The sequence below is a fragment of the Vanellus vanellus genome, assembly GCF_965231255.1.
Source record: "Vanellus vanellus genome assembly, chromosome: Z".
NCBI lineage: Eukaryota > Metazoa > Chordata > Aves > Charadriiformes > Charadriidae > Vanellus > Vanellus vanellus.
Window position 1 is genome coordinate 55,878,396 of NC_138908.1, and position 24,707 is coordinate 55,903,102.

Genomic DNA, 24,707 nt, shown 5'->3' on the forward strand with positions numbered 1-24,707 from the left:
TGTAGTCTGCAGCAATTAGAATGAATGAAACTGGCATTTGAACGTAGAGTACATAAGCTAAGAGAATGGCGAAAGATTGATTGGTGGTGAACTTCAGGATAAAATAGCATTAAGTTACAGAACCCTCTCTTACAGCCCTCATTAGCTCTTTTGTTGTTGTTTGGTTTTCACTCTGCCTTTTCTGGAAACTATCTTAGACCGTCCATGGAATACTCACTGAACTTATGTGTGTTACAAGGCATTTCCACTTAAACATTTCCCCATCTGTGTGGAATTTTTGCTGGTACATGTATTTGAGAAACAAACATGGCTTTGATGACACGGATGTCAACAGGTCACTGTTCATGCACAGATTAACTGAGGGATAGGTATTTGTAACAACATCTGTGACAGCTTTTGTTTCCTTCTATAGGTAATAGAGTTTGATGATGGATCTGGATCAGTCCTCAGAATACAACCACTGCGCACGCCACGAGATGAAGCTATTTATGAATGTGTGGCTTCCAACAGTGTTGGTGAAATAAGTGTGTCCACAAGACTCACTGTTTTACGTGGTAAGCCCTTTCTAAATGTAACTAATTTAATTCATAGAGCTGAAAGTGCTATGTTGTCGTAAAAGAGAGGTTTCTCACTGGGAAAGTTAAGTGCAGTTATTTTCAAATGGGCATTTTGTAGTCCTGATGCTGGTGAATACGAACTCTCTCACATAATACTTGAATATCGTATTACTGATTTTTGACCATAAAATGGTAATGTGAGTATACAGGGTGTGACAGATTAGAGTAAAGAAAAGAAGAGAGAAGTAAGTGAAACAGGAGTGCCATGCACAACAGGTTATTATATCAATTATTAATAAAAAAATGTTTTAAAAATGCATTCGATTTACATTTTAGTGCTGCCCTGGGTAGCTTAGCTTTGTCTGACCAGTATTTACCTAGAAATGTTCCCAATTAACAGTGACCTTGAAAAGTTTCATAAATGTTTTTTAGATAAGGTTAATCTGCTACAAGATTTTCGCCCCAAGATATAGCACATAAAAAAGGGGAGGGCTTTTTCCATTTGAAATATGTGTCACCTGGATTCTATTCTTACTTAGAATCATAGAATTGTAGAATCATAGAATTGCTGAGGTTGGAAGGGACCTTTCAGACCGTCAAGTCCAACCATTAACCTACCCTGACAAAAAACACTTCTAAACCATGTCCCTAAGTACCACATCTACCCTTGTTTTAAGCACCTCCAGGGATGGCGAATCCACCACCTCCCTGGGCAGCCTATTCCAATGTTTAATAACCTTTTCAGTGAAAAAATGTTTCCTAATAACTAATAACTTCGGAAACCGAAGTTTCCTAAAAACTTCGGCAAGAAGTTTTTGAAGACAGTAAAGGAAAAAATCCATTTTTTCAACTATCCTTCAAGGGTGAGGATATGAATGTACTGCCAAGTCTACTGTCTAGATATTACTCAGAGGAGTAAATACTAGTAGTCAAATGACCTGAAAGTTTCATTCTGTCACCTGGAGATGAATGGATTTGGAGACGCTTCATGAAATATTACACTTTTTCGTTTGCAGGGTTGCTTTTATGACTGAAGATTACTGTCTTGTATTGTGATATTACGTGGCATTACTTGATTTGCAGAATTAACTGCTAGGGGCCTGTTTTTAAGAATTGAAGATGATTAGTCAGCTTCACAGCATTTGAAAGAAAATTTGTAAAATGTATGATTTAATTATTATTTTTTTAATCCTTGTATCCCAACAAATATAGGGTGACAAGGAGGATTCTTTTCTCTTATTTTTCCCTGAAGTTGGATTTTTATTCAAAAAGGGAAAAATAAAGGATTATTTCTAAACTTTTATTAGCTATTTTGATCAGTACGGACAGTCCTGGCATTAGTGTTGGAGTCAACTAAAAAAACCTGTATACATATATAACAAATAATATGTATTTTTCCCTTAGAGGTACTCTGCTGTAAGCAAGCCTTTTAAATACTTGAAGTTCTTATCTCTAATGCCATGATTGTTCCCTCTGTTATCTTTTAAAAATTCTTCCCAGACTAGCTGATGAAAATGGGCTGATTGATAGTTAGATTCATGTTTAAACAGCACCATGGACCTGTTCTTAACTCCCTATGATAAGTTTTTCCCTTTATTAACCAATAGAAGCACTTTTTATGCACAGCTTCCTCATTATGAAAATGAACATAAAATGACATTTCCATCTGCATTGAAAGTTTTGTAAATTAAAGGGAGATGGGAAAAGAGAGGATGGGGCAAAAAAAGCAAAAAACTGTATGAAAACTCAGGTGGAAGAAGTGTTCTTTGTCTTCAGAGTTTCTTGAAGTGTATTTACAAGATTCTCTGGTCTTGAAATGTGCATGTATGTGTTTTGAAAGATGCTGTTCTAAACCAACCAAAGTTCTCATTTTGGGGTTTGTAGAGAAGAAGCAACAGCCCTCATCTCTCTACCAAGGGCCACAGCAGTTGAAAAAGGCAAAAGAGTTGTCTGAGCGTCAAAACTGAGTGACTGTAAAATGTGATCTGTTTCTTTGCTTGTCCTATTGATTATTTAATCAATTTCTTGGAAGGCATATATGGCTCTGCTGCCTATTTCATATGCAAATATCTCAGTGCCACTTCAGGCAACACTAGCATCAGATCCTGGTTTTAAAAAAACGTGCATAATGATATGTATATGGAAATGCCTGATGAACAAAACTGTATGTTATTAGGAAGTTGAAACTTAAATCAATTTAAATTTTTATTAATTGTCTAATTAAAACTATGAAATATGAAAGATTGTGTGTTGTTTCCAGCTGTAATACATATGGCTTTTGCAACTGCTGGAATATACTTTGGCCCCAGGAACAGATTTATTAATTTAATCTGACACTGAGAACATGTGAGAACTCATCAACATACTGGGACAGTAGATTTAGATAAAGGGGTAATATCAGAGAGAGCAAGGACCATGCAGAGTAAGAGGGCATCACTGTTAGGGAATTTTGGCAGGGTTAAAATTTTGAAGTGCTGTAAGTAAAATGACTTGCTATATTGCTTTTCAAGACAAATGATAATTCAGCGCTAAGGGCATTAGCCTGGAAGATAAGTAATTCTGTTATAAGCTGCTTCTTTGCAAACTTACACAGATCTTCATCTCGTACAGTCTGCAATAGTAGCCTTGTGGAAAACACTCCATATGATTATGCCTTTGTGAGACAGAGTGCCTCTGTGCCTCACATAGCTGTTCTATGAATAAATATATATCATAGATGTGAACAGGAATTAACAGACATAACCAAATGTGAAACAGAGTGGAGTGAATTGGATCTGTGGTCTACTTAGGCTTTACTCATCCCTGGGGCATATGTGTGACTCTGAATTGCAGAAGATACACACATAACTTTCATATGTTCTTTGAATCTTTCCATAATGATGCTTTCACAGGCCCAGCTTGGCATTTGTGCCTCTTGCAAGATGAAGTCAGAGTTTACCCACAATTCAACCCACAAGAACTGCGACCCTAATATGGGACATGGCTGAAATCAGGATGTTCCCAGGAGTTGAAGTTTCTACCTGTATTCATTTCTCTTTGTTTCACTGAATACAGTTGAACTGCTACAATTCATTGGCACAGCACAGAACAGCAACATTTTTGCCAATGTATCCATATTTTTAGAGCCAAACTTGTCAGTTTCTCTGTCTGTGGCAGTATAGAGTAACAGTAGTTCTATACATTACAGGTTTTACCCTGTCTCATTAGGTTCTTACACTATGACCAATCCGTAGTACTTGGGTCTCTAAGAACTGTGAATGTAAGTGAAGTCATTCTGGGCACTGAAACTTCACCATGTGAGAAGGAAAAAGGGCAGAAGAGGCAGCTACAGATGATAACATTTCGAGGCCTTAGCAGAGACAAAGTATTGGACATTTCTTTTACCAGAGTAAATCAGGAAACGTTCCAGGCTAAACTTTTACTTGCTAGGCTGAATATCGTGGCAGTCTGTGCCAAGAGTGAATGTCTGAGATAAATGGAAACTGCTTTTGATTTTCTGTATATGAAGGAGGTGGCTGCTTTCCAGGACAGATTCACCCACATGAAAAGGCTGAATTTGAAGGGAAACAAAGTTTGTAAGGAGAAGTCTGGAAGTCTCCTTCCAGACAAGTGAAATTGATGCTATTTATTTTGGAGCTCTTTGTTTTGAAAATCTGTGCTGAGAACCGTATGAGTGGAACAGTGCTTTGATTCTTTAGTTCAGAATTATCAGTGTTCAATAGGCAATGAAAGACAATAAAGTGTAGGATCTTCCCATACTCTGCACACTTCAGAGATGGAATAGCTTCCTTTTATTGTCCATTCATTTCTTGTTAAAGCCACCTAAGTCTGTATTTTGGTCTTGCAAATAGTGGATAACTGACATTTTTCATGGCTATAGAACAAGGATTCTGGCATCATCTGCAAGCGTATAAATGGCTCAGGAAGGAGGAAATGAGGTGCTTCCTTCTAATAGAGAAGTCAACGACAATTCCACGCTTTTAATCTTAAGGAATCCTGCTTTTCATTTTCTTAATGATTTTTTGATTATTTCTCCTTGACAAAGTTCTGCCAAGACTGTAAGTCCCTCAAGAAACTGAGCTTCAACTACCTCCTGAGAAGGTGTATGATTGCAGCACAGAAGACTGCAGGCTTTAATGGACAAGGTTCAACAGGGCAGAATAGCTAAGTACATTTAACTATCACTGCTGTTTGCTTTGTTTTCTTTGCTCTTTGGGAAGTAAAGAGAGACTACACAGGCCACTTAAGCAGAAGGCATTTTGTTTTCTCAGCCCACTATTTCCTCTATTATTGTTGGTCGTACTGTGCACTATAAAAATATTGATATATAGCATCTTTGTAGCACAGGCACTGTGTAAGAGGAATTAAAGTAAAATTTCTATGGAAAGTGCCTAGGGCAGTTATTCCTTTTTATGCTTTTTAGAAACTTATTGATTTAATGTCAAATAGTCATTGCTGCATAAAATAAAAAGTGAAATATTTACTGAATAATGTTTCCCTGTCCATTGATACACACAGAGATTGAGATTGAGATAATTGAGAGAGATGATTTTTATTAGATTCTCAGAAGTGCAGAACATTTCCACACTGTTTAAAAAAACAAAACAAAACAAAACCCAAAAAGCCCCCAAAACGGATCATGAATCCAAGGTGCTACATTTTTGGTTTCTACTGCTAGTAATAGATTCAATGATAATAGAAGCTCATTTCTGTATTTTCACTGTACCCAGTAGTACTGAAATGAGAAGGAACTATTTTGAAGTAATCTGTCATCTGGGACAGCTATCTTTGAGGGCATGGAAATTAGACAAATGGAGTGGCACGGCTATAATGTTGGAAAATGTGCTGTGGGATGTCTCTCATTTCTAGACAAATGGGAGGAAGGACTGTACATACTCTGGGTATTAGCTGCACGGTAGGAGAAATTTGCCGTGTTCCAGCTGGAGCTCTATAAACCATGTATACCAGTGTTTATCTGACTTAAATGTTTGCTGTATAGTTGCAGTGATTATTGCCAGGGGGCTGCTAGTAGGACAGGCTTTTGAAAGTGGAATAAATAGAAACAAGGAAAGCAAGAAAATACCTGTGCGAGAACTTCATACACTGGAAAGACATTTATCTCAGACATATATTGCATGAGAAGACTTTTGAAGAGGCAAAGGTGTATCTTGCCTCCAGACTTCCTGAACTTTCACTGATCATGCTATCTGTAGGTAGCACCTTGTGACCAGAATTAGCATGTTCATTACGGTCCTATTTTTATTATGCCTCTTTTTGAAGAGGAACACTGTTGTTCCTGCTGTGAAAATGGTACTTTGCAGTTCATGTTGTAAGTCTCTCCTGGGGAGCTCTGCAGGGAGGATTAAGGAACAAAACACAGCTGCTTGACAGTCACACAAAAGGTTTTTGTGAAATAGTGAAACAGGAGAGGTAGCCAATACAATTTAAGCTTAAAAAAAACCACCCTTACAAGCAGTAGTAGAATGGCATGCAGATTTCTTGAAATGGCTTACAAAGTAGTACAACATTAGAAATATTTTGCTGTAACGTTAGGAACTATTTTGAAATATTTTCTTTGGGTATGCGAATCTATGTTGGGCAAATAAAACATTTGCCTTCCGTGCAGTATAGTTTGAAATACTTAATGAATTAGTGATCTTTATGAAGATGGGGTGGTGGGGTTTAACCACTAGACAAAACAGGATACAAAAGAATAATTTTGTGAAATAGATGGTCGGATTCCCATGGCTGACTTCTGAGTTACTGTGTGTTTTAAGTTTCTTTATAGTGCAGGCATATACATGGTAACTAATGTTAATGGTGTAGAAAATACTGCACCTTATAAATTCTGTAACAATCAGTAAACGTATAAGGGTCTATTACTCGAAATACATGATGCAGGGTATTGTGTTCAACTTCACTTTACCATATTGATTTCACAGTTATATATTGTTGACTTTTGCATAGTTCTTAAAAAAACTATATAGTTGTTTAAAATATATGAAAATGATTGAATAACTGCTACAACCATTTTAAGAAGTTTCTGGCAAGTGCCTCACCTCATGTTTTTTATGGTTAATACTTTTCTTTTATATTTCCACTTGCGTCCCTAGATGCAAAATGCGTCAAATATATGTTTCTTCTCAGTCAGTGAATATTTTGGTTACATTTGTTTGTCTTAGTTTTAAACATACGAATTTTTCCTTTTCTTGCACACCATTTTTTTAAAAAAAGAACCTGCTACAGTTTGTACAAATTTAAAGCTATATGTTGGAAAGCTTATTCCAAAAAAGTAGAGCAGTAACTTCAAAAAAATGCATGAAACAGCAATCCCAAATTTCTTGATTGTCAGTGTAAATTCCTGTAGTCAAGACTTTCAGAGATTAGTTACTCTGGAAAATCAAGAGTAGGCTGCTCAACTTGTAAGACCTTTTAAGATGTCTTAAGAAGGTATCTGTAATCATCAGATTTTTTTGAGAAATCTGTCCTAACTTTATTCCCTACAAACAATTCTTTTTACCAATGAAGTTTCTTTCAACTCATTGTGGTCGGGCGTATTCTTTCAACATGACTGATTGTTCAGTTGCATTTGCTCAGTGAATGTACGTGAAGAAAGTCTCCCTGCTGCCAACTAGTAATACCAGCTACCATCATGTCTTTGTAAAAGTTTGGTTTTCTTCCTTCTGTTTCTCAGTGAATGTCATATGTCACTGAATTTCATCCAGCCATGTTTCTTTTTTACACACAATGCTATAAAATTATGCGGTTCAGTTTCACATATTTGTAGATGTGCATCGGATCAATTTTAGTTTTTGAAATATTAGCAGTAGTAGAAGATTACTTATGCCTGACATTTATAGGGCAGTATGGGTGGTCCTAAGATATAAACATTGGCTTGAAATCAGTAAGCTGGCTAGGCTGTATCGTATTTGTTCTTATTATAAGTCTATGAAAGGAAAGAAACTAGTGGGTGCTAGTTCATAGATAGATGTCTGACAGTTGTTGTGATCTAAGAAGAGGAATTGAATTAATACTGGACAAAAGCAGAGCAGTTCTATTTAGCTTGAAAGAATTCTTCACTGGACAGTTTTGGCTAAGAATGTACACCTGTTAAATACTTTCAGACAACAGCTCAATGACTAATTTTAGCGTGACCCTCATTTGGGTATTCCTGTTCTAGTATCTAATGACTGCATATAACGTTATAGGCTTTTTTGATAACAAGAGTGAGTATATGCTGGCCACATGAAAAATGCAGACTAAGCCATATTGAGCAGATACATTGTAAAACACGTTTGCATTATACTTTTTCCCCACTCATTGATACCTGTGATGATTCAGTCTCTTTTCTCAGACTGTGACCCTCAAATCATCAGAAATCTGTCAGAAGCAAGTGACAATAAGAACAACGAAAAAGGAATTAGTAGAGGGAGGAAGACTATTTCTTCTGCCCGTCTGTCCTTGCAGAACCAGTATCAGGTGATGTAAGCACATCTGAAGAGCCATGACCCGCTATATACAATAGGTTACTATTTTGATCTGGTTCCTCAAAGACTGACCCAGCTTATAAGCAGCACACAGATATGATATTACAAATGATCTTTACAAGAAAAAGCATACCATTAACTTTGTGTACAACTGCTACCTGTTCTGAAGAAGGATAGGGTTTGTGGGTTTTTTTACTTCCGTGCTATAATTTTGATATTTTGCAGCACTATGTGTCTATGTACATATGTAAAAAATCTAACTTTTTCTAGTTTCTGCCTGGATGTAAGGTAATTCAATTTGAATAAAACTGTCATTCGAATTTGCATTGTGTTTTTTAGTCTATTTGCAAAATGGTGGCCATTTGTCTATTTTAATTGATACAAAAAAAAAAAAATGTACAAAATATTTTTTCTTACACCAGGAATTTTTAGAATGCAATACTTTTCCTGGGATTATGCATGCATTTAAGGCCCTTGGCCTTGTGTAGAGTCCTATTGGTTCACTATCAGAGTTTAACTTTGTGCAAGCTTTCATTGTTCAGTGGCCTAAAACCACTGTCTCCGTTGAAGCCAATGCCTTAATGAAAGCCAATGCAATTAATCACATGCTATGTTTCCTGTTATTGTAATCTGTGGCCTCAGTTCTGCATGCAATTTATCCATCTGTATATCCAGTCACTTAACAAACTCTTAGAATATTAATTAGCAATGTAATTGTCATTAAAGCACCACATGAAAGTAAAATTGACAGCAGAATTCTAGGATTTTTTTCATGTCAGTATTTCATATTGATTAAAAAAAAAGTAATGTAATACTAGAGATTAGCTGTTTGAGGAGATGATACGATGATTAGTTGCTCAACCCCTCACAATGTCAGCATATCTGTAAGGAACCCAGTGGTATTAGCAGCTTGATAGTTTCAATTTAATTGTTATCACAGCAAATATTCATATGAGATGCCTAATATAGCATAATAAAACCAAGGCAATTACTAGAAGACATTCATGTAGTAGGTCTGTCTTCAGCTTTCCAGGCTAGTGGTTTCTGTGAACGCTCATGTCTTATCAAATGCACCACTGGGATGACAGAAATGTTTGCAGAAATGTAGGACATGTTTGACACTAGTGTACTGAAGTGACAGTAAAATTAAATCCATTTTAATGTAATAAGTGCTAATCTTCAAATACAGAAAAAGCCTAGTAAGAATGCTTTTTCACATATATCTGAAAAAGTAATTTAGAAATTAAAGAAAGCTTATGTAATACTTCAGCTTGCTTAGCCTGGCAATGGGTTGTAAAATGGCATTTATTACTGTGATTGTTAAGTTTTCAAAGATTTGACATAAGAAACAAAAACTAAAAAGAAAAATACATACAGAAGTATTTAAAATATTTTTGCTGAACTTATAAACATTAAAAGGAAGCTGAAATTCAATGGATCTTGTCAAAGCAGAAATATTTTTAATTATTAGAACTAGTAATAAAAAATTCTGAAGCAATTACTTTTACTTGTTGCAGGAAAGCAAACGGGTTTTCATTGCATTAGTGTGGTAGGAGGTTGAAAGAACTGTGATTTAAGTGGCTCTGTGGGGAGGGAGAAACTTTTATGAATACTGTAAGGCTTAGGCAGGATATAAAATCCTGTTACGATATATATCACTTCAGGTATTTCAATGCATGCTGTAAAGTGATGTGAAGTTCTGCAGCTGACTTACTACTGTTCCATTTATCTTTCTAGCAAAGATGCATTAATAAAGTTACCACTCACTAGTTCAGCATTCAGCAGCAAATGAAATTTGTCTTCATTTACAAATGGGTAAATCATGTGCAAAATTGTGACTTAAGTCCACCATGATTTAAATTATTCCATTAAAATGATTTACTGTAAAACTACTACAAAGAATCTACTGTGATGTAAAATATTAGCTAGTAATAGTAGCATTTTAGCACATTTGTTTATAGTGAATGCATCTTTGACATACAGTGTCAGTGCATGCTTAATATGACAACAGCAGAACAGAATAATGAGGTAATTTTTCAAGTGGAAGCATTTCAATAAGCTTTTAAGTCAAATACAGTCAAAAAGCTCTGATTGGAGCCAGGTGTTTCATTAGGACCATCAATGCACCTGAATCTTGGCTTATGACACTGTGGTCTTTCATAGCATTGACATATTTCAGGAGATATTGCCTTAAGAGTGCATATCTGAATTATTGTTATTGTCTGAATTGTTACTGTTACAACAGAACCCTTCTTGATCATCTACCAAAGGTCTTGGGAGTCTGGGGAGGTCCCTGCTGACTGGAAGCTAGCCAATGTTATTCCAGTTTACAGGAAGGGTGTGAGGGGAGACCCAGGGAACTACAGATCTATTAGTCTAACCTCAGTTACTGGAAAAATTATGGAGAAGATTGTACTGAGTACTATTGAAAGGCATTTAAAGAACAGTGGAATCATCAGGCATAGTCAATATGGGTCCTGAAAGGGAAAGTCCTGTTTAACTAATATGATATCCTTCTATGATTCTAGTGGATGAAGGGAAGGGGGTGGATGTAGTTTTTCTGAAATTTAGTAAGGCTTTCGATACTGTCCCTTACAACATCTGTCTGGGTAAGTTGTCCAGCTGTGGCATGAGAGTGTTCATGGTGTGCTAGGTGAAGAACTGGCTGAACGGCAGGGCTCAAAGAGTTGTAGTGAATAGGGCTACACGTTGCTGGCAACCAGCCACCAGCAGTGCTCCTTAGGGTTCAATTCTAGGGCCAGTCCTGTTCAATATTTTTATCAACGATCTGGATGCAGTAGTTGACTGCATCATTAGCCGGTTTGCTAATAATACAGAACTGGGAGGTGCTGTTGGCTTTCTTGAGGGACAAGACGCCTTGCAGAGGGATCTAGATACATTGGAGCATTGTGTAATGATTAATGGCATGATATTTAACAAGTCCAAATGCTGGACTCCGCACCTAGGTGATGCTGGGTACTGAATTTGGAGAGGAGTGGCTGGAGAGCAGCTCTGCAGAAAGGGAACTGGGGGTGCTGGTGGGCAGCAGGATCAATATGAGCCATCAGTGTGCCCTGGTAGCCAAGAGGGCAAACCGCATCCTGGGGTGCGTCAAACACAGCATCACCAGACAGTCAAAAGAGGTGATTATCCTGCTGTATTTAGCATTAGTGCAGCCTCACCTGGAGTACTGTGTGCAGCTCTGGGCCCCACAGTTTAAGAAGGTTGTGAAGGTCCCTGAATGCGTCCAGAGGAATGCAACAAAGCTGGTGAAAGGGCTGGAAGGGATGTCCTGTGAGGAGCAGTTAAGGATTTGGGGTTTGTTTAATTTGGAGAAAAGGAGGCTGAGGGGCGACCTCATTGGTCTCTACAGCTTCCTGAGGAGGGGAAGTGGAAAGGGAGGTGCTGATCTCTTCTCCCTGGGATCCAGTGATAGGACACATGGGAATGGTTCAAAGCTGCGTCAGGGGAGATTTAGACTGGACATTGGGAAGCATACCTTTACCAAGAGGGTGGTGAAACACTGGAACAGGCTTCCTAGAGAGGTGGTTGATGCCCCAAGCCTGTCAGTGTTAAAGAAGTATTTGGACAATGCCCTTAATAATTTGCTTTAACTTTGGTCATCCCTGAAGTGATTGGATTGTTGTACGTCTCTTCCGACTGCAAATTATTCTATTCTATTCTATTCTATTCTATTCTATTCTATTCTATTCTATTCTATTCTATTCTATTCTATTCTATTCTATTCTATTCTATTCTATTCTATTCTATATTTAACAGTAATTAAAATATATTACTTAAAGGAGAATGCTAAACATGCTAGTTTCACAATTCCGTTAATTTTCAATCAATGTAAGATTTTTGTGTGAACTTGAAATAGTCTTCTTCTTTCTGTGCTCATTCATATTTCTTTCAAAAACAAATTTGTCTTGGAACAGTGCAGCCGTATTTTTGTATCCCGTCTAAGTTGGCTAAGAACTGTTCTTCATTACAGTGAATATCCTTGTAAAGAAATCCATTTTTTATGATCACTGCTATGAATGGCAGTTATAAAGTACATTTTCTATTTAATCATTTGAAATTCAGTGCTTCTAGCTTATTACCAAGCTCAAAAGCTCATCCTAGCTCCCTTTCAGCTGTTGCACTGCCATGTTTTCACTAGGCCTGTAATTTATTTTAATAAAATATATCATCTTGTCTTAAATGGCATTATCAGCCTGGCTCCTAAGATAAACAAATCTGTATAGACAACCTCTATCTTAATGTTCACACAGAGATTTATTTGGGTTTTTGCTGTATAGATAACGAAGAATACTATCTGGGGAATCCTCTCCATTATACCTGCAGCAAAATAACTTTCAAGGAAAGTGAATTGAATGGCTGAAAAGTTGCCAGGGATTTTTTTTGCAAAAAGCTACTGTCACTTGGAACTTGATTTATGGCAAGAAGATGAAGCCAAGTGCAGAAAAGCCATTAGTAAGCCCAAAAGCAATCATTTGTTGTTGTGGCATGTTTCATATAACAGACAGAGGACAGAATTGAGAGTTTGTTGAAGTCAGTGAGAAAACGGTCTTCTTAGCCAGACTTCAGATCAGTCAAATCTTGAGTTTGGTCATTAGCTGCAAAATGTCAAAACCACAAAAAAACAAGCAGAGAAGTCTCAGGCTGTACCATTCACATTTTTCAAACCTGGAAACCTAAATTTAGGCTTATTGGTAGTTCCTCTGACAGGTACTGAGCACTTTGTTCCTAAGGTTACTTAGATACTTAAAAATTCTGGGTTTTTTTTTGGTTTAGTCCTGAAGAGGAGGATAGGTCTTAATGTGAGATACTTGAGGGGGAGGTGGTGGTGTTTAATGAGTTGCCTAAACTCAAGTGACAGTATAAGTAGATATTCTTAAATGGTGGATTTATTTTCAGGTGTTCTGAATGTAGTGTTTGGTTGCAACAAGATCCTCCAGAAACTCAACCTGTTGGAGTTCGAGAATCTATGTGGTTTTAGCCTTAGTGCTGGCTGGTAACTCATGAGAGAGATTAATATTTAAAATAAATTTTATGTACATTTGAAACTTCTGCCATTCTTAAAAGATAGGAAGCTATGCATATGGTATGTACCATAGAGAGTTTCTTTCTAATGAGGGAGTCAAATAAACAAGGTGATGTTTCAGATATTTATTACTAGTGTCATTTCTTCTTTTACAGAAATTGATTTTATTTCATGAGAAAAGGAGAAAGATAGGACATCAGTTAGTATAAGTTGTTTTAAAATTAGATTTTTAGATTAAAAATACAAAGAAGATAGAGCCGAGAACCTCGAGATGGATTTATTGCAGCTTTCATATTAGAGAGAAGAATAGAAGGAAAGGTAGAGGCTGAATATAACTAAGGACAGTTTAGCTTTCATTTTCAGCTGGAAATATAGATTGTATTAGGCTGTTATGCCTGAAACGTATGTCTAATTCTGCTTTTCAGATAAGTCATGATGATTGGTCTATTTTATTTTTTTTTTGTTGAACTGGGGGCAGGGAAAAAAATTTAGACAAGAGGCCATAAATAAATTCTGTTTTCAGTAGATCTGTAATAACTAAGTTTAATTCACGTCTGCTTATTAGGGGGGACACAACACACTCTTCCAGTAGCATAGTCATTTCCAGGTGCTGTGTATCTATTGGGAACCCTATTGAAAATGGTGTACACATCATGAACTTTTGGATACAGTCATTAAATCTAGCTTTTGAGCATTAGATGGCAGCAGTGGTGAAACTCAGAGCCAACTAAGATGGCACAGTTTTTGGTACTGTTTTGAGTGATCGCTTCTTAATTTTGTGTTCAAGAAAGTTGATCATTGATTTCTTTTGTTTTTTTTTTTTTTTTTTTCCATCTATACCAAAGTTATTGCTAGGAAAAAATCTGATATGTGGAACAAGGAGCTGAGGCTTCTCTGCTAAAGGGATGTTTCATTTCACTGTTTGCTCTTACCAAAAATAGGGAGAAGTTTAGCTGGTCTCAGTTTTGGCATGACAGCTTTTGATACCATCTTTGTTCAAATGGATCAGCCAATTACACTATGACAATTGCAGTTGTAGTTGAAGGCAATTCTATACTGTAAGGACATTTTAGTTAGGTGAAAAAAAACCAGCAATTTAAAATTTTGATTACTTCATTTCTAAATATTTAAAATATAGAGGAAAGGGTGAAATTACTGAAAATGGTAAGGTACATGGTTATCATTTCACAGGCAGATAGTTCTTTCTAACTGTTCTTATCTCTATGCTTTGCTTTATTTCTCCCAGATAATATTTTGTTTTTCCTTTAGAATTGACTAGTTCTCTTGTCTTAGACTATTAAGATAGTGCATCAAGCACTATGTTTCTCCTATGAGAGTGACTTAGCCCCAGTTCTCTGTCCACTCTTTCATCCATATGTCCATCTGTGAGAAGTTCCTTTCATTCCTTCCCAAAGCCAATGTTTATTAAAGCAAGGGAAGAAGGCCACTTTTTTTTTTTTTCTTGTTTTTCTTTCTGATAGACTGGCAAGAAAAATAAGATTAATTTTACTAAGGAGTGCTGTGACTTCTTCCTCTGTTCATCATGCCTGTGAAGACCGTTGATGGTAACATGTCAGCTTGCTCTCTTTTAAACAAGGGGTTAAATCATAACCTGAAATTCTTTAATTTTGTCTTCACCATCTGGCTGAGAATCCTTTCTATTGATGGGATTGCTAGAAAGGTAATTCACATGTCTTTTGCTAGGCAAGAAGTTAACAAGACAAAATTGTCCTTGCAAAGCATTTCTTCAGTTAACCCCCCTATATTTCACAAAGCATCTCTGGCCCAGCCATTTGGGGTTTGTTCTTAAAAGTGAATGTTGGAAAGGTTTCAACTTAGCTTTTATCCTGGAGACAAGATAAATGGTTAGGTCAGTGGTCAATGATGTATTGGAACAGGAAGAACTGGGATTCTAGTGTTGCTTGTATGGATTATGCCATGTGTGAAGGCACAACTCCCAACAGAACAGATTCCTCGCATTGGGTGACACCTTATTTTTTGTACCTCTAGACTTACCAACACTTTAGTTCCCAACTGGCCCTGTCCCTTCATGCTCCATTAGGTTTATTTGGATCCCAGAAAGCTGACTACATTTGCAAATTGCATCAGTCCCAATGTATAAGAGCTTTCTAGTAAGCACTATATGCAACCCCAGTTTTCTTAAGAAAGCATGAATATTCAGTATCGTACTAAGATTTGTTCTTCCTTCCCTCTTGCACATTGTGAAAGAGCTTTCATTTTTTTTTGCAATCCTCTCATATAATAGTGGCTTTTCTGAGGTAACTTTTATACCATCATTTGAGAGGGACTTCATGTTTGTGTTTTAAAATTTTAAGTTTTAAAATAAATTCTCAAATAATTAAGTGGCTAAGTAGGTAGGTAGTCCCATTTGGATAGAGATGACCAAATTTTACATTTGGTGTGAGCTTTGGTACTTGCCCTGTGAAATTAAACTTCTGAATAAAGGACAAACGTAAAGGAGGTTTTGTTTTTGGTTTGTTTGTTTTTTTGGTTTTTTTTTTTTTTCAGCAGAGGTTACTGGTGAAGGGAGAATGAAATAGTGAAAATGAAGGGCAGAAAGTGAATTCTTTATTTTTAAGAAGCTTCTTGTTTTCTATTGAAAGATGTCAGATCTCTTCTATGTGTTCCCTGTTGCATTTAAGGTGGTTTGTTTTTTTTTTTTTTTCCTTTCTATTTCTTTTGAAAATTAGATGAGAGTAATAGTACAATATGCAAGAAGTTGAAGACTATTATTGTGTCTTACTTATGTAGCACAGTATAATACAATGCTTTATCAAAGCAGTGCAGTAGGACTGAGAGAAATAAAAAGTCTTTCAAATACCAAAATTTTGGTAAACTAAGATTACAAACTGATCATGAGTAACAGAAAGGATGAGGGAAAGAACAACCCTACCATCACCCGGGATGTTAATGGATGTGATTTGGAGATAATGAGGTTTATTGCTTCTTGAAACAGTGAGTTCTGACAAAAGGAATAAGCTGAGGAATGATTTCCTACTGTATCCAAACATAAAAATCTTTGGGGTCATAATTTATTCCAGCCCCACCTCACCGAGATTGCTTGTTCCAATCGCAGAAAGTCTTACCAATATGAATAGCTTTAGAAAATACTTGATTTTATTTATTTATTTCCTGGCACATTCACATCAGTTGGAGATACACTATCATAATACCACAGGTGAATAGAACTATTATGGCCAAAGTCTGAAGCATATACCCTATCTTATAGAACGAGTGAGTTGAACAAAACTGAATTCACTGTAAATACAAAGTGTGAAATTAAGGGTAAGCAAAAAGAGTTAAGGCAAAATAAAAATATATATATTGGAAATTAGAGAAAATATATGAATGCTGCAATCTAAAAATACAGAAACTTTTATTCTTAGAAACAAAATACTGATTTTTGTCAGGCGCTTTTTATCTTCAGTGAAGAATATTTCAAAGGAGGAATTCTGTGTTTTCCCCTTCTTTCCCCAATTGACTTTATTTAATAAGTATTTAATAAATAAATTTGAATTATTTACTTCCTTTTTATCAGTAGTAGGAATTGGGAGAAGCTGCTTAAACCTCTTGTTCCCTCATAGACTTATCTTTACTAGAGATGTAGCCTAAATGCTCATAGGAATGCTTAAATAATTTAGGGTTTCTGCTGTGTTGTGCCATTTCCTATTGTATTTAAGAGCAAAGTATTAGAACACTGCATTTCCATAAAACTCTGAGTAACAGAAAACTTCTCCAATGTTTTCATTGTTGCATACCAGATCAGTAGTGATTTTGTTACCCTGCAAAATAAGTGGTTATGTCTTAAGATGCATATTGTTTCCTGGCAACTTAGCCTCTGCTAACTAAGAGCCGGTAAGCAATGTGAACAACATATTACTTCTTTTTAATGTTTAGGAATATTTTATTGACTTTGACAGAATGATCACAATAAGTAGTGCATGAGACTTTTGGCTATGGCAGATAATTTTATCATTTTTTTTGTGAGTTTTAACGCATAACTGCTAACTAATTATTTTTCATTTAGGATGTTGTATGTCTTGATATTAGAGTAATTACAAAGAATTTTCTGATGAAAAGGCCATTTATTCAGTCATTTAAGACCTACAGTAGTGATCCCTAGTGCTCTTTGATTTTAGCTTTTAGAGACTGGCACAATTTTGTGGAGTGGAAGCTGCTATAAGAGACATGAAGAATCCTGAAAGTGGAATCTAGGAGTGGATGTCAGTGAATGGAACTTAAGTTCATCCAAGTCCAAAATAGTATACAATAAGTTTATTTCATCTTAAGAAAATTATGCTAAACAATTTATTTTTATTACTCAAGAAATAAATATAAAACCTCCAAAACCTCATTTCTCCAGGTAAAGTAAATTGCAGTTCCTAGAAATTAAATAAAATAGCATTACTAAGGTATGTGAGGCTTGTGAACTCTGGGCAAAAATAATTATTTTCTTTCTTTTCTTTTTGTTTCATATGGTCAAGCTATGAATGCAGGCTGGGATGCCTCTTACCGTCCTTTTTAAATCCTCGATTTTTCTGCGTAAACTGTTGTCAGCACATACTTTCAGGATATGGCAGAACCATATCAACAGGACCATATTTGAAGCACAATAGACACCCGATAGCATGATATTGTTATCTGGGCAACTGCTGCATTTAAATCCTTCTGTTATTGAAAAGACCAATACAAGCAGGGCTAGTCAATAGCAGAACTAGTTAGTGTCACTTGCTAGTTAGGGGACATGCTTTCTGTGCTTGGCCACATTGTTTTGTAACATAACATGGTAATATAAGAATGGATAACAAACTAAATTAAGTGCTTGAGCCTTGCTCTTGTTTTCCCAGTGTGGCTGTTGATGCAATTGATTTGCATTAAAATGTGCAGTCTTAACATTTCCTGAATGATAGTAAATTTGTTAGGTGTTTATATTTTCCAAGATGTGGAAGTTAGATGTTCTCCCCCCTTCTCCCCTCCCCCCCCCCCCCCCCCCCCCCTCTTCTTTGACAGTTCTGCAGCTTTGGTATGCCTTAAATGGTACTAGGAGGATGTTTGGAAATGGGTGGTTAACTAGTGGGGAAAAACGTTTCTGCTAAAGACTTGTGGTAGGCCTATCACCTGTTCCAGCCATCATACAGGTTGCATTGTCGTTCTGGATTTTGGGAGAGCAGCTTTCTCTTTAAACTAGAAGAAGAGAATTTCAGATAGCTGGAGAAAAACTGGTATATCATGTGTGAATACTGAATGGAAGATTTTTATCCAGGACTTTTTCAAGTTGTGTTGGTTAACTTGTATTATCTAATGGATAAACTACCACATACCTGATTTTCAGTTAAATAAATAATTGTCATTACTAAATATTGTAGCATCTTCTTCCCTGTAAGTCAGGGTTTTGGCAGAGATAAAAACAGGATTTTATGCAGTGCATGAAGTTTTGAATATGAAGTTTTCATTCCAGTCTATTTTGCCAGCTCCTTAGAGGCATAAGGTCACCAAACTGATTCTGGTTTAATTTGACCACATATGAGAAATACAAAGATATTCACAGTGGAGCTTTCTGTCTGTTATTTGTGACCATGACGTTTATTGTCTTGTAAGATTAATCACATTTTAGGAAGGTGTGTGCTTTAGCCATGGAGCCTGGCTTTCAAACTTAACATTTCCTTTTATGACTCTGAGGAATTTCGTAGACATAAGTGGGCCTGAAGACTTGTTGTGCAGGGCTAAAGAATAAAAAAATCTATTGGTAAACAGGCTCCAAAAGAACTATACACACCATACTTTGTCTGAGACCCTGAAAATTTGCTATAAATCGGTAGTGACGATGAAGAAAGTCAATAAAATTGTCTCTAACTAAACTAATGGCAGTAGATTCTCCATCTTGGACTTCTTGAGTATACCACGAGGATGATGTGACTTGTCAGAATTTGCCATGGCAATATTGAAATAGAAAGAAGGTGTTTGAAGTCTTGCAGTATTAAACAGTTTTAAGCTTTTTACTCTTCCTTGGGTACTAATTCATATACTGCCTATTCTGTAGAATATGCTAAAGAAATTTGACAAATTTACAATTTTTTTTCTACCACAAGTCCCAAATGTAAACATTTTTACAGTTGTTATTGCTGTTTTAAGGTATTCATTTATTCTGAAATTCTGACAGCTTGCAATCTTTTTACCAGAATTCTTTTAAGTTATTATATCAGTTTAGTTCCATCTGGAAATCATAATCAAGTGTGCATATAAATATTTGTTCCTTATATGGATTTCTTACATATGAGGAAATAAAATCAGTAAATATTTTATATCTGCAAAGACAAAAAGGTCTTATGTATCTCAGGGACAGAATCTCTTTGGTTTTCTGTATTCTTCAACTGTTTAAAACTGGTATAGAGGCTAGCTCTATGTGTAAAACTCGTCTGTCTTTTGAAATAGAGGTGCATATTTGTGTGTCTGTGGAAGAGCAGCCACAGATAGGCAAACTATTCATTGCTGTCTTCTAGCTGTCTCTTAAGAAACTTTCAGTATAATTACCTGGGTTTTGAGCAAATCTGTTAGAGCTTTTCTACTTAAAGAATTGTATCACAATGTTCATTGGTATTCCTGCTTAAGTTTAATCTTCCTGAGAAATGTTTATGCAAACATTCACATTTAAATTTGAAGTATGTTAAAAGCCTTGTCACGGGCAGAGTGATGGGCAGTGTGATTGGATTTACCAGTAATCACTGGCTTTCCATTACAAGTACTGCCAGAGTACCACTGTTTTAACTTGAGTGAGCATGCTTCTAACTCATTGAAGTGCCACATAGAAATAACAGTTGCTTCTCATAAAGTCAACCACAAAATGAAAACATAGCCTGAGGTTATTGTTATTGCTGTTTTAAAATTACAGACCCTAGATTTACTTGTTAAGACTTGATATTTGCATTTCACTGTAATAAAAAGGATGTTTATTTGATGTCTTTTAAATGGCTGTGCTGCTCATTTCCATGAAATTTGGCAATATAAGCATGCATTTGTAAAGCAAAATGGGAACTGGAAAACCATCCATTGGAAATGGCATCACAAACACATGATTTCTTTTTTCATTTATTTTATTGCCGCTTATTTTGGCACTATTTTTTTTTTTTAATTCTGCCCATTCTCATTCCGTATACATTTATTTCTGTCAAGGCAAGCATATCTTCAACTGAGTGGGTCAGTAAGCAGTTCTTTTTGAAAGGATTTGAATACCTACGATGAGTTAGTAAATGTGAGAGTAGGTAGAAGTGATGTGAGTCAACCTGTGGGGGCTGACTGAATTTCATTAGCAAAGTCTATTCCAAGTCATTGAGTACCAAGTACCTGAGCTTCCTCCTACTTTTAGCAATTCCAGATATTTATGAAATTTGCAGATGTAGGATTATAGAGCTCTAATAGAAAATGCGGAAAATAACAGAGCATGGAATAGCTCCACCTTTCTGTTCTAGGAGTACACCAGAGTGTAGTTTTTAAGAGTACACAAATATAACAAATCCCTGAGCTTCAAATCAATGGACGCTGGGATAATAGATCGAGTAAGGTTCATGATATATTTGTCCTGTTACACTCTTATCTCTGCATCTGATCTTGGCCATTGACAGAAGATGTGTACTAAGCTAAATGTCTTTTCAGTTCACAAACAGTGACTGGTTTATGTTCTTAACATATATCTGTGGAAAGACAGCTTCATAAACTGTATAACATGATAGTAAAAGAGTTTCGATAGCAAGTGTCTGACATTTCTGTCTCTCTTTGTAATAAAAAAAAAAAGTTAAATAAATGGCTCTGTGGACAAAAAAAAGCCTCCAAAGAAAAACAAAACAGAATCCCATTAAAATGAAGACCACTAGTTTAGTTCAATTATTCATGGCACTTGTAGCCTACATAAATATTAACCTGTCAGATAATAAAACATGCTAAATAGACCTACGTTAATGTCCCACTGTCATTGTTTTAATATCTGTTGAGGCACATTATTTCTAATAAAGTCATTTCTTGAAGAAGTGGTTGACAGAATAGATTTCCTTAATGGTGCCCAGGAAAAAGAAGAATTTGACAACTTAAAAAGTTATTTCCAGATATATTGCCAAAAGAAAACACATCTTAACAGTATTATTTTTAACAATTTTGTGTTGGAAGTCACAGCCAACTTGCTGCACGTAAATTTTATGTTAGAACAGAGTGTTCCTAAGTAAACAAAAAATTTAATTCACTGTACATTTAGGGAACAGGATATTTGTGCTAATATTTCAGCAGCTAACTCATAAGACACTTGGGTATATGGCTGTTTAAGAAAACCAGCTTATGCCTCATATGATGAAATGAAGGTTAGGATTTCTGGAAAGGAAGGCCACAGTACCCTTGGACTGTGTGAATAGGGACGGAGACAGAAGATCAAGGCAGGAGGTAGTCGCCCTGTGCTCAGGGCTTGTTAGACCACATCTGGTTACTGATTACGATTGTGGTCACCCCAATACAATAAAAATACAGATAAAATTACAGGAGTTGAGGGAAGACCACTGTGGCAATGGGGCTGGAGCCCTTCCCCTGCAAGGAAAGGCTGTGGGACTGGGCCTGGTTCAGGCAGGAGAAGGGATGGCTTTGAGACCACCAAGCAGCATCCCCAGCACCAATGGGAGAGGATGGAGGAGATGCAGCCGGGCTCTTCACAGCAGTGCGTTGCAGGGGGGTGAGAGGCAGCAGCACAAGCTGAAACATGAGAGGCTCAGGCTGGAAATAAGGAGAATGCTTTTCCCCACAAGGACAACCAGGTGGTGGGACCGGGGCCCAGAGAGGTTGGACCATCTCCATCCTTGGGCGTTTCATGCCCCAACTTAGATGAGCAGCTGAGCCTGCTCTGGGCAGGGGCTGGAGACCCCCCTCAGGTCTCTGCCAGTATGAGTGAGCCCCTGATTGTGTAGTTAGAGGGAGACACATTTCACAGTTAAACTGCTTCATGTAAAATCAGAATCTCAATACAGAGATGCAGTTCCATTTTATGGGGGCAACACTGTATGTTGTACTTCAGAAACTTGGTGCGATGTTAATCTCAAAGTCCTCAAACGCAAAACTGATTGAGAAAGAGGTGGTATGATTTAAAAAGAGATTAAATTATTGCTGCTGAGTAGACTGGGTTCAGTCTTGAGAGTTACAGACTTCTTCATTACTATAATTAGCTATACAGAAAAAGATAAAATAAAAGATAAAATAAAAATAATTTAAAAAAAATCTGCCCCCTGCTGCATTAGACAAAGACCATGAAGTGATTTTTGTCAATATATTACTTCCAGTGATTTACAAACAAATAAGACTTTTTGAAGTCATTATGATCAAGCATTCAAATATATTTCTCAGTTACCTGTTAAGCAAAGCAGTTATGAAGAAGCTGGAATACCTTTACATGGCATACTAAATGTACAGAGGACTTACTTTTTTATTAATCTGACAAAATGTCACTTTGCAGAAAGTCCATAGCTGTTCCACACCTGATGGTACTTTCTCCATTTCAAAACCTGGTCTTTAGATATTGCCAGATATTAATATACTTGGTATAAGAAAATCAAATGAGAGCATTGAAGACAAAAGTAGAAAAATATTTCGAGATTACAAACTTTTTCAAAAGTCTTCTTGTCTGTCATAGCGTCTCAGTGAATCTGCCTTTGATGTGTCATCGAATTTCGATGTACAAGCAAGATAGCAGAAGTCAGCAGACGACTTTGCTTTCACCACAGTACTTGCAATGTACATCTTTTATAAGGAAAGCTAGGGCTGATCTGTTCAACATAAGCACTTGTGATTGTTCTGGTAGGTGAGTCCAGCACTAGCTGTAGATGTTATTGTTCGCAGTACATTCAGCATACTGCACTGAAGCTTAAGCTGAAATTGTTTGTTCTCAGGCAAACAAGATTTAGACCTAATAAAATGTTTTTTTTTCCATCTTGTAAAACTATACCATGCTATTCTGAGGGACAAAAGGCTTCAAGAGAAAGCTACAGAGACAAGAATGTGCCAACAAATTGTTCTTCTATGTAATGAAATTCCCCTAGTAAAGTCCAAATATACAGTGTTTCTGAATGCCTGTATTTGCATTTTTATATGCAGATTTACATTTATAGTCATGCATTTCTTTAAACGTTATAATCCAAAGAAGCTTATCAATTGGAGTGGCACTTTTTTAAAGTCATTGTGAGGCAAGTATACACAATTCATTGGAGTGAGTTACCAAAACAGGGGAGAGAGAGTCAGAGAGTATTCATATTTTATAGATCTTTTACCCTATACATTTCCTTTGTGGAAAGAGGTTTCAAAACAATGTAAAAGCACCAGCTGCTGAAAGAATAGCTCACATTGTTATACTGCACAACATATTTTCTCAGATCCTAGTACTTAGTTTTGCTTAAACTTTTATGTGAGATGTGCTTTATAGACCTGAGGATAATAGTTGCTCCTGGAAGAGATTAACATTTTTTAAATGTGTACCTATTAGGTTGATAGTTTGTAACTAGGTACATTTTTTTAAATTAGACTCCTGTTTATATATTTAAATGCTGGGAGGGAAAAGAAAGAAGAAAGAAAGAAGCTCAGGTAAATTGTAATCCGGCTTCAAAAAACAAAGGAAAAATGAGGATTTGAAGAACTGAAGAATCATTAAACAGCTGGTCCAGGTTTTCCCTCTGTGAACAAAGAGTGAAGACTGCATCTTCAGTCGTGAGAGTGCTTTTATTTAATTTTGAAGCATTATTTAACAGAAAAATATAGCAGTCTAGACTTTCCTCTTCTTACCTGAGTATTCCTGATTTCTAACCCATGTTTCATGTGAAAGTATGTATGTCAGTACCTTCAAACATTTAACACTTTTTTTTGAAATATTATGGTAAGCAGTATATATCACTGTGCGGTAGTTCCAGCATAGTTCTAGATTTTATAACAGTAATTCTGAAAGTATGGTCTCATTCATAAGAAGGCACTAGCATATCAATCAAGACAAAAGTGTCGCTGACTGAAGTTCAGGTTTTTTTAAAGTTCTAAAATCAGTATATTTTATAAGGGTTTCCAAACCCACAATATACGATATGTCTGCCTGAGTTTACTTAATATGTTAAACATGCAGAAGAATAGAGAAAAAACATTTTGTGCTTCTTTCAGCTGTTTCTTTATCATTGTAAATATTCTCATTTATTCAGTTCCTGTATGAAAAGTGGAATAACAGGTTTATATGAATAGCCATGTGGAAAATAACTACAATGGAAATCATCTTTGAATTGATAATTTTTAACTAAAATATATACTGTGTTGTCCCTTACTTTCTTGGATGAGGTCTGCCATATTTTCAGAGTAATTAATAGAAACTGGAAATTGTGTCAGGCTGTTCTGGTTAATAGTACAGCCTTACAGGAACTTGAGATTTGGGACAAAAATCTTGTAAATGCTTAGATAAAAGTTTCTAGAATTATTTAGTCTATGAATATACCAATGAAGCTTTCCCCCAGTGCATTAAAGGGAGAGTTTAAAAATCCTCATTAACATAGCTTAAATGTTTAGTGAAAATTATTTTGACTTTTGGTATTGGATGAACTC

The 24,707-nt window shown here is 36.2% G+C and overlaps 1 protein-coding gene across 1 annotated transcript in view; it reads left to right on the plus strand.

Moving 5' to 3' along the window:
• The window catches only part of PTPRD (protein tyrosine phosphatase receptor type D), a gene marked incomplete at both ends in the record, with an annotated part of 283,207 nt that overhangs the window by 71,216 nt on the left and 187,284 nt on the right, over positions 1-24,707 (plus strand). Inside the window, one exon of the mRNA XM_082497465.1 lies at positions 413-554. Coding sequence (XP_082353591.1) covers positions 413-554 — 142 coding nt within the window. The remainder of the gene's footprint in view (positions 1-412; positions 555-24,707) is intronic.